This window comes from Stegodyphus dumicola, chromosome 12, assembly GCF_044657685.1.
Source record: "Stegodyphus dumicola isolate Sdum_Otavi_A_Nest chromosome 12, ASM4465768v1".
NCBI lineage: Eukaryota > Metazoa > Arthropoda > Arachnida > Araneae > Eresidae > Stegodyphus > Stegodyphus dumicola.
The window spans coordinates 120,109,768-120,121,893 of NC_140779.1; the positions used below are offsets into that span (position 1 = coordinate 120,109,768).

Consider the following 12,126-nt stretch of genomic DNA (forward strand, 5'->3'; position numbering starts at 1 on the left):
CAGCAGTCACCACTTTGTTGCGTGCAGGTTGGAGGCGCGCAACTGTACAAGTTATTGCAATGAAAGTATAGTCTTCCGAGGGAAATTGCTACTACTATAGTGTAGTATTTAGAAATTGTGTAAATCATTTCATGACACATTTATCAAGCAAACTGAGAACGTGCATAGTATATTTGTGGTCTCATCGAATGGACCTCGGAATAAAATTAAGTAACTTTATGAAGTCTCGTAATCTTTGGTAGCATCAAGTGTACGAAGCTTCTAAAGAACTTCAGTGTCACTGTGTCTTGTAACACAGAGAATGAGAAAAATCGTAAAGGACCCTTTCATTTAATTAAAAGTTTAAAAAAAAGACCTCTCGTACTTACGAAATATGTATGGCTTTAAGACACAATAACAATAATAATATAATGTATGGCTTTATTTATGACTTAAATTAAAAGTATTAAATTTAACGTGATTAAGTAATTGTAAGTTACAAATAGAGAGACGCGCCAATTGGCTCTGATCTTAAGTTAGAGAAACAAGCCTAATAGCCAGAATAACGCAACGCCGCAGAATACAGATCTCAAAAGAATCAAACTAGCAACGTAACTTTCAGTAGGCAGAACATGCTCTAATTCTACCTTCTGAAACCTTTCTTTAAATACCTTTCTATTTCATTTGATTACAAGCGAGCTAAAAATTTATATTTAGACAGGAAAATGGGAAACGAGAAGGGCAGAAAAGCACATAAAATGTCTGGTTAGTGAAATTAAACGAAACCTTGCAACTTTATGATTATGAATAGATTTTAAAAAATTTATAACTTTCAGTTAAATAAATGTATGTTTCTTAACAATCTCAAGGAAATTTTCTGTATAGAACAATGGAAAACAAAAATAGTTTTTTACTTAAGGAAGCTGAAAATATAAGTTTTCTTTATCTTTATTTTTGGCAACTCCAACAAGCAGAAAACTAACGTATCGCCTAAGTATAACAGTTTCAGATATATATATATTTGAATTTAACAAACATTCTCAATTCGTTAAAATCAAAATTAAAATTAATTAAATTTTAAATGAAATTGAATTACAAATAAATGATTAATTATTGCTGCGAACATCTACAATATCATTTAAATTCTGAGAGCTTATATAAATCAAGTGCAAGTATCAAAATCTATGAATAAATGTATAATTCCAATATTTTTTTTTAATCCTAAAAATTATAAAAATGCGCAAGTGAATAATTGTTGAGCAGGCAGGAGAGAGACTTATCGAGGGGAAGTTGCTTCCAAACCTAACTCTTCAATTATTCAATTCGTGTTTCGTCATCCATGTAGGCGAGGGTAAAAGGAAAATTCAAAAGCAAAAGTAAAACCAAATATTGTGAATTACGAAAAGAAATTTAAACAAGTGGAAATTAGTGAAATTAGCAAATAAAGTCTAGAATTAAAATTAAGGTCAATTAAGAGTAGAAAACTAAATTTTTTAGAAAACCAAAGTAATTTAGAGACTCTTGCCTACAAAAAACTTCCCCGACTCGAATTATGCAAATAAATCAAAAAATCTAGGCATTATTTAAAAAAAATACATAAATAATACTAAAATAATACTAAAAAGGTAAGTAAATAGTAAGCTTTAATTTAACTTACTATCTATATTTGTATTTGGAGAGTAGCGCAGCATGCCAAACTAAGTGATGTTAAGTAGTGTGTTTCTTCTAACTTTATTAATAGAGGGCGCTAATTTCAATACAAAGAATACGTAGAGTATATCGCGCTTCAATAGTCTTTGTATTGGGCTTCAATAATACAAAGACTACGTTGACGAATTTCATAAATATATTGTTACTGGCAATTTAACCATAGTTCAAAACGAACTTTTAAGAAATTTAATGGAAAAAGGCACCAAATTTAGACCAGTACTGAAAATTAGCAAAAATCACAGTTTTAAAAGTTTCGAAAAATATCTTTTCGAGTTCATAGTTAAAAATAGTTACAAATTAAATATTCCATAATTCTACCTTTATATCGCTTGGAAGCATGAACTGTTAGAAGAATTGAAGCAAAGAATTGGAAGGATTGAATTTAACAACAATTTAACATGGAATTTTCTCAATCCTCTATTGCAAGATTTGAAACAAAAATTCGTAATAACCAAAATTGACAAAGCCAGTATAGCAAATTTATATGCTCTTCCTAAATTCCATAAACACCACTCAAATTTAGATTTATAGCAAATGCAACAAAAAATTATAAAAAGAATATAGATTACATATTTGCAATTAAACTTGAAAAATAATCTGTGTTTTAATTCATCAACTTGTTAGCAAGCAACACAACTATAGTTGTATTATTTATAATAATGCTCCAGTTCTCAACAAATTTAAAAGTTTAGAAATCACGAACATAAACTGCTATGACTTTGAAAACCTTTATACTTCTCTACCATTAGAAGAAATTTTTACTATTTTAATGCAACTCCCACAACTTTTTCCTGACATGCTTAACATCCTTTTAATTGAAAGATGGAAAATTTACCTGAATTGTGCATTATTTAATATCTACATTAAATTCAATAATAAGATTTTTCAGCAGGTCAGAGGAATAGCAATGGGAGCAAACAGTTCTACACAAATATGTAACCCATTTCTTTTTGCTTATGAATATAAATTCCAACTAAGTTTCAATAGGAAGGAATTACAGTTATTTGCAAATACATTTGGATACATTGATGATATTATAACTTTCAATAATAATTCTGCTTTTGAACAATTCAAAAATTACCCAAATAGCTTAACATTTAATCAAACTAATACTAATAAAGATACTATTGAATATCTAGACCTGCTCATAATTAAATACGGCAAAATTAAATTATATGATAAAAGGAGGAATTTACAGTTTAATACTATTAAACTTATTAATTGAAACTCTAATATCTCTAGAAAAGTAATAGGTAACACTTTTCATAGCAAAATAATCAGAATAAAAAATATATGTACTGAAATAGAAGATTTAAAAGAAGAAATACTAAAACTAATTAATGTTCAAGTTAATAACCAAGGTTCCAGCACAATTTATTAATTTAGATATTAAAAAGGCAGGCATTAACTTTTATTTATAATTTTTTGACTCTTTATGGTATGATAACATTACCTTAACCTTAACTGGAGGGTAATGGAGGATTTTGAAGATTTAAGGGATTATCTTGTAAATATTTATTTAAAATATTTGTAAAAATGTATATAATCAACACTGAATCCTTTCCTTTTATTAATGAAGGAACAACTCTTTTCAAAAGTCTCAATTATAGCCCGAACTAAGTGAAGATTTTTATCTTTTCTAATTTTCCTTACTTTTCGGCCAGTATTTAGTAAGTTTTGATTAAACCTGTTGAAATTCAGTTTTTAATAAATTAAGACTTTTGCAAGAAATTTCTTACTTTAATTTAAAACATTTTTAAAAAATCAAAATTAAAATTAATTTTACTTAAAAAAGTTTGTTCGTACTTTTTTCAAAAACATTTTCGATATTTTACAATTCTTAATGTTTTACAATCCTTAATAATTTGCAACCATTGTTTTCCCATTACGTTACAGTTAGCATTTTTTTAAGTTTTTACACATTTTTACAATACTTCACAGTTAGCAAAAAACTGTTTGCAACAGTACACGCATTTTACATTACTTAAAAGTTTACAGAATAGGTTTTTAAAATACATCTAACAGATAGCAGCTTAACACTCGATTTTACCTTATATTAGCGCACTCTGTTTATAAATTTAGAAGAAACACATAACTTAACATCACTTAGTTTGGCATGCTGCTCCACTCTCCAAATACAAATATAGTTGTTAAGTTAAATTAATACTTACTATTTACTTGCCTTTTTAGTATTATTTATGTATCTTTTATAAACAGTATCTAGTTTCTTTTTAATTTATTTGCATAATTCATGTTGGGGGAAGTTTTTTGTAGGCAAGAGTTTCTACATTACTTTGGTTTTCTAAACAATTTGGTTTTCTACTCTTAATTCACTTTAATTTTAATTCTAATTTTTACTTGCTAATTTCTCTAAATTCCCCTTGTTTAAATTTCATTTTAGTAATTCACAACATTTGGTTTTACTTTTGCTTTAGAATTTTCCTTTTACCCTCGCCTACATGGATGACGAAACACGAATTGAATAATTGAAGAGTTAAGTTTGGAGGCAACTTCCCCTTGATAAGTCTGTCTCCTGCCTGCTCAACAATCATTCACTTATGCATTTTTATAATTTTTAGGATTAAAAAATTTATTGGAATTATATATTTATTCATAGATTTTGATACTTGCACTTGATTTACATATGCTCTCTGAATTTAAATGATATTGTAGTTCGCAGCAATAATTAATCATTTATTTGTAATTCAATTTCATTTAAATTTAATTTAATTTTGCTTTTAATGAATAGAGAATGTTTGTTAAATTCAAATTTCATTCCTTGCAGCAATGGAGCAAGAGAATTATTTAAATTTAATTAAGTTTACTATATTCTTTTGAAACAATATATATATACGAAATTGTTATTTATATGAGAACTTATTATTTAGTAGAAATATATTATTTATATGAGAATTTGATTCGCTTCATTATATATACTGATCTTTGACGCCATTTTATTCTGAATGGTTTGCCTGATTTGTTAGCCGACCACGAGTTATGCGCATGCCTATGTTAAAGCTAACTGCTCTTTTTCATCTAAAGTAATAGTTTTTTTAGTTGACATATCATTTACATATTATGACCGGAATTATAACATGTGTAACGTGTATACGAGCCAGTTTCCCTTAGAAATTCCTCCCCGAAGGTATCCCTCCCTTTAGGCAAATAACCCTCGTATGCTTTACCTTAATTAAATAATCCAATCCAATCCAATCCGAAATTATAACAGCTCTATAAAATATATCAAAAATTAGATATTAGAGCAGTTCTGCATGCAAACGCTAAGTCATTCGGTTGCAAAATATAGAGTAATCTTATTATATCTTGGGTCTATTTATGGATAAAAATATTACTAAGATGACAGCGGGTTTGCTGACATTAAACAATAAGCGAAAATAGAAGCGTAAACGAACATCAAATAATATGCATTAAAGGATTATAAATTTTTTATTCAGTCCTTAGATGCATACATATATCTAAGAAAAGATAATTACTCTTTCCTTTCCGTTTTTCTTCTTTACTATGATTTTCAGGCACTTAAATTTAAGCAATATTTACCAGGTTTATTTCTTTTATTATTTTTTATTTTCTATTTTGCGGGCGATTTTAATTTTAAACTAGAATTATATTTCTTAGGTTAATTCTATTACTTTACTCTTTTTACTTACAGTTTTTTTAAAGTAATAATTAATTTTATACTTTTGTAATGAAAAAAACTGCATAAAGGCTTCACTCGCTTTCAGTTTGAAAGCGAAGATAATAGTTTTTCATATATATTCCTTCATTTAAGTAAGTATGAAATTGTATTAAATTTTTGCTTCTTTTTCTGGTTCTACTATTTAATAGTTTAGTTCAAAACTGCCGGCATTTTAGTTCATTCAATTATTTTCAGACGAAAACTTTCTATGAAAGTTTTAAGCAGGTAATTTAAAGTAATTTACGTTTATTCATCAAACATTTACAGTGCAATAAAACTGTTTCGTTCCTTCATTAAAAATTGAAACTGGATGTAATATAAACTTAATGTTTTCCATATAGATAAACTGTTACTGGTCACACCAAGAAAATTTTTCCTAAAATGGGAGAATACATATATTTTAAGTTCGTAAGCCGTCTATAAATTCATTCCGGCAGATATAAGCTCCTTTCTGTTTTGTAATGCTTTTACTTTCATATCTCCGAAAAAGTTAATTAATTCTGAGAAATAGATAAAACATTTTGTGAATTTTACAGCTTTCATGTTTTTAACTTAAACACGTGAAAAAATAAGTGTACGTATTTAAGCTTTTTTTTATATGGTATTAAGGCATAAAATTTTAAATTGCTTTTGCGTGCGATAAACATTTATTTCATATTTTAAAAAAATCTCATATGGACACCACGTGACTTCCTTGTACAGTCTATTAAATTATACACATTTTTGCTGCATTTCATTCAAACTTATTTCCTTTAATTTCATTAGAGATATATTTCTTATTCAATTAATTCAACTCCCCAGCAAGGAAGAAATGCATAAAATCTCAAAACACCTTCATTAAAAATTGAAAATAAAGAAAACATAAAACACCAAACACCAAACACTATTAAAATAGTTAAAAAAATTCTTTTTGCAATTGAAATTATAGTTTCTGCCCAAACACAGGCCAGAGGGCAAGAACGCAGATTTTTCCGCATATAAAACTGAAAGGTTACTTTTAGTCCTACTCGGCAAAAAGACACTGAATGTGCTGAAACTGACTTAATTCACTATTCTACTAGGAGCGTCAAATATAAACAAATATCTCTGCTCTGTGAGGTTGCTAGTTGCGCTTAAACAACTTTTAAATTATTGATAATTCTACAAGTATTGTATGCAGATTAATTAAAGGCATAAAAACCTTAACGGGAACTTAAGAACAACATAATTCAATCAATTTTAAAGCAAAAAATACACAATGTCCCAATATATATATATATGGAGCGGTCGATTTGAAGCGAAAAGGAAGGTGCATAACTATATGTTATAGCAGTCCTATATACAAAATTTCAACGTTCTGAGACTATTCGTTTTTGAGTTATGCGAGATACATACATAAGTACGTACAGACGTCAAGACAAAAATCTCTTCTGAATCCATTATACAAACCGTTTTGGGAAAAAGAATCCATTATTCCTTGTGTGCAGATGTCACGCAAAACCATTGTTGAATTGCATTCGATTGCGCTCAAATTGGATATTTTCGTTGAAATATGATACACGAAATTTTTCGTTATTACAATACTTCCTTCACTTAGAGCTAGAAAATAAAATTACATGAAAATCTTAAAAGTGGTTTATCGCCTTTTCCATCATTATTAACAAGCTAGTATTGGCACAATCAGTGTTAAATTACTTTCATCAGGATATTAATGAAATCCTGTGATGTAGTTTAATAAAACCTTGAGTCTAAGGATAAATTAATTCATTTCGTTTTAAAGTTTAATATTGCTAAGAAACATGGAATTTTTGTTGATCGATTAACAGTTTTTTGATAAATTCAGGAATAATAAAAACAGAATCATATATACTTTCTGTTTTCTAGAAGTATAAATATAAATGACGTATTTTTCCTTTTTAGTCTGTAACTCATTTTGTGAAATGAAACGTAAAAAATACAGTAAACGTAAAGAAATTTAAAGCTATTTCGTTTTTATTCGACGAAACAACATCATTAAGTAAATAGGAACTGCTTTTCATCAACGATCAATTTTTAACAAACTTAAATTCTAAAATCAAGTCCCCTGCCTGAAAGGCATCGAAAAGATTCCAATTTAATAATAACTGTAGTCCGTACTCAAATAAAAATCCATTCATGGTAAAGAATTCCAAAGGAAAATGTCGCACGGGCTTTCTGACAACATAATAAATTATAATTGGAGGGGAAACTTTTTTGAGCAACTAAAGAAAACAAAAAATAATGAAAGGAATGCCCTTCAAAGTTATATATATATATATATTAAACTCAAGATAAATTTGGTCGATTATTTAACCAAATTTAAGAGTAATAGTGGTTAACATTAGGTGAATGTTAAGTGAAATATCGGCTATGAAAATTTCGAAAACGCTCAGTTAAAATTTCTCTTTTTTGATCCCAATTTAATTGAGCTAATTTATATTATTTATATCGGCATTGTAATAGGAGACAGAAGTAAAACTAAAAGTCGACTTTGTTCCTTATTTATTGCTTTAAATTTGCATAAAATACAGGGAGTTTAATATATTTAATGAGTCAGACTTTGCAATATCGATGGCATTGAAAGTAGACTGTTCAATGCGAAATAAACAGCCAATCTGGCAACCGATGAAGATTAAATATCTTATTTTAATTTACATCTTTATTTTTATCGACATCATCTTTATTTTAATTGACATTTGTACTACAATTTACTTGGAGCTCTAATCTTACCAATTCCAGAACATTTACATTTTTGATGCTGTTGCGATAGGAAGAGAGCAGTCCGGTAGCGTCCCAATGGAAACAAAGTAGCGTCCTAATGGGAGGTATAAGCAAAAGTACTCAGTTTTCTAACATGGCAGCCTGTTAAAAGAAAGGTTTCAATTCTCGATATTTTGACTTGAAGTTCGAAATACGTTTCGTCAAAGTTTAGCTTAGATTCCAAATTAGTTACGTGATCAAAGATGAATGGATCGATCTAGAAACGATGCAGTCGAGAAAAATTTTGATGCACTGCAGATGTTAGGAGGAGAACATATAAAAATCTAAAGAACTGATTTAAAGAGCTGTTGTTAATTAAGTTCGTAATTTATTAAAGATTTATTTTCTTTTTTAATATCTTACGTATAGATATATTTGATGTACCAGCTTATGTCTGTAATAAATAGATAGATTGGTGAAGAATCATAGATGTAGTCGAAGCTCCAAGTATCAGACGATAAGTTTTAAAAAACAGGATCCATTTATTATTATTCAGGAGAAATATCAGTTATAAAAATCAGATCTCCGGAGTAAATAAAAAAGAACTACTAATAACTTTTTGTATGAAGTTCACTACATCGTTACATTAAAGAAAAGACCCCGATATTCCTTTGGGAGTCCTTTTATAGCCTCTGTAAAGGCGGAGCTTCCAAGAAATGACGTCAGCCATTCCAGTTCGCTTTAAATATCTCCAGAACATTCTATAACTGTACGTGTAGGAAAGGCGGGAAAAACAACTTGACTACGGGTCTGTGGATTTAATTCCACGTACTTTCAAATAAAAGACCGTCGCCATTAAAAATGAAAAGAACATACAGTTAGTAATTTAAGTGTATTTTTGACTATGGAATTTTATGATTACATATATATATATATACGTATTTTTTCTTCTAGGTAGTGAAAATGCTGGCTGTCGTCGTTGCCGTGTTTGCTACCTTATGGTTGCCGTACCGTGTTCTGGTGGTTTACAATTCTTTTGCTACCCATCGCTATATGGAGCTCTGGTTTCTCATGTTCTGCAAAACAATGATCTTCATAAACAGCGCCATTAACCCTATACTGTATAATGCCATGTCTATAAAATTTCGGCGAGCATTTAAGCGGATGCTTTCTTGTGGTAAGTTAATTCACATATCTTTTATGGCTTTAAATTTATATAAAGAAGCAAATAGCTTGATGAGACGTATGGTTATTTAAAAATAACGATTTGTAAAAATTAATTTAAGTCACTTTATGTCTAAGCCAATTTTTCATCACATAATTTCAAAAATAAAAGTCGCTCGCTAACATGAATTATCTTTACATATTACATTCTCAATTTTTCTGAAAAACGTAGGTATGATTTTACTTTTATGACATTTGGATTCCTTTTATGTACTACTAAAAATGTGTAATAATAATAATATCTGATCAACAAGATACCAGTTAGGTTGAGTTTAATTAGCGAACTAACTTGTAGAATAGAAACAGATTGTTTTGGCATGTTTCTAGAAAGCTGGTGATCCTTGAGACGTCTACTTGTGTGCAAAGATTGGTTTAGTTAGTGAATTTGTACTTTCGAGTGTACAGGTTAGAAATCGCGTTTGCTAGATGCCTGTTGATGGAACGATGAACATTATCTGTTATGTGACACATATTACAATATCTGAATTTCTCAAATAGACAAAGGTAATTTTAATTAAACTTTAGTTGTATCAAAAGACGTAGCTTTTAACAAGCCGTTTAACTTTTTGCCTTTTATTTCGGATCTTAAAATTTATGTGAGGTTCAAAGATCTGACGATTCCTTAAATGAAATAACACATTAAGTACAAAAATCTCATTTTCCCTCATTTTGCAAATTTACAGTTTCGTAATTATTTTAAAAAAATAAAAAATACTCAAATATTAAGCTCTGAAAACAACATCTAGCTAATTTTATCTTCTTAAATCCGCCTAATGCTGGAGTCAATACTGTAGTCACCCCAGTCATTTGATCCTTCGGCTTGAGACTTCTTCCTACGGGGTCACTTAATGACAAGAATACGTAGACAAACCATGCTCCTTACCCGAACTACAGGCCATTACTCAACTAGAGGTAACCACTCTACCGAAAGAAACCGTTGTGGAAAGGTTTGCTGATCTACTCCAGCTTTTTGTGAATAGCGGATGACAAAGTTTGCAAGATATCATGTTCTTTACCTGAAGTAAAGGCCGTTTTTCAATGAGAGGTAACCCCCATACCGAGGAAAAGACGTCGCGGAAAGTTTTGCGAATCGACTCCAGGTTGTCTGAACTGAAGAGGACAACATTTGGAAGGGTTTTACCCAAACTAAGGGCCGTTACTCAATGAGAGGTAACCGCCATACCGAGAGAAAACGTTGCGAGAAATTTTGTTGATCGACCCAAACTGTGCGTGAATTCAGGAGTATATTATTTGCAAGATCTTATTTTCAAAACTTAATATTGGAGTAATTTTTAATTTTTCCAATAATGGCTACCAAGAAACTATAAAACTATAGTATGAATGCATTTAATATGTTCAAAATCGCAATAACAACCTTGTATTTAGCGTACATATATTAAAACAATCGATTTCGATTTCGAGAGCAGCTAAAGGTTCCTCCTCATCAGGAGAACGAAATTACTAGAAAGGGGGAAAAAGAAGAAAAAATAAAGTAAAGGCAAAGGAGTCTCAGAAACACGTGGTTGTTATCAGCACTGCACGTTGTCGTAACCGGCCGCCTACTTTTACTGAGTCTGGCTATCTGATCAAGCAATAAAACACATAGACTAAAACCCAAAAAAATCAGCGAAGTCAAAAAATAGGGAGCGAGGGGCAACTGCACCTTCACGCACCAAATCTGAACCTCGAATATCTGAACCTTAAATTAATATGTTATTTCGTTCCAGAAACAGATATTTTTGCTCCACCATGTAGTTAGTTTTTTGACTAGAATTCGTTTAAAACACAGTGAAGTTACATTGAAGTAGTTTAATAACTAATAAAGTTAAATTTTACTCAAAGATATTTAATTTCCATTGTTATTTGATTGATTTAAATTCTACAATTTACTAACATTTTCTATTATTAAATTTGTTATTCGATCCAATATTTCCTGCTGTTAAACATTTACTGAATTAACGGGTTCTAGTCTCTCATTCAGATGAGAGCAACACAGTTATTTTGGACATTAATTATATGCATTAAAATTTTCAATAATAAGTTAATGCAATATATTTCCGACCATTCAAAATGCTTTTCTTCCCGAGACGTATTATTCTCAATAAGACAGTAAGCAACTCACATTATTTTAGCCGAATAATTAACCCTATTTCCAACTAGAAAGTCTTTCATTCCGAATTATTCAAATATTCCTTGTTTCGTATTATGACAGCTCCGTCCATTTTCTCTTATCTGTCTCAGTAAATGCATTACGTTTATTGAAACAAAACTATGCCGATCGCTAAATTTTAGTTAATTCATAATCATAAATTCTCTATGAGCATATCGCGCGAAATTGTCAAAAGTTCTATAAAGCGTGAAAGCACAAACCATATGGGTCTGGCAAGTGATCTGCGATGCGTAAAAGAACAAATTATGGGAATCTGTCAAAAGATCTTCCAGGCGTACAAGGACATTAATCGCCTTTCTTCATGATATCAATTGATATTCCAACACAGTATCATATTTTAATGATATAGTTGATGCTTCTTATCATATGTTAGCTAAGCATTTTATGATTCTAATTATACACCTTGCTTTCAGTCATAATTTTCCTTGGTCAGCTATTTGCCAGTTAAATAATAAGCAATTAGTGTGGGTAAAAAGTTAAAATAATTAGTAATGAGTAACAACACTTTAATAAACTGCTTTATTAAATGCTATAATCTGGACAATCGATAGGACAAAATACAGTTCTGAACCTCAAAATAGACGAATAGCTCAGAAATTTAATATGACTTGTTAAAAACAACACTCAAACAAATTATTGTCTTTCATCT

The 12,126-nt window shown here is 29.7% G+C and overlaps 1 protein-coding gene across 1 annotated transcript in view; it reads left to right on the plus strand.

The window, feature by feature from the left end:
- LOC118186609 (thyrotropin-releasing hormone receptor-like) overlaps positions 1-12,126 on the plus strand; it is a 529,209-nt gene that overhangs the window by 412,769 nt on the left and 104,314 nt on the right. The window contains exon 3 of the mRNA XM_085806891.1: positions 9,038-9,260. Within this exon, the coding sequence (XP_085663017.1) occupies positions 9,038-9,260 (223 nt within the window). The remainder of the gene's footprint in view (positions 1-9,037; positions 9,261-12,126) is intronic.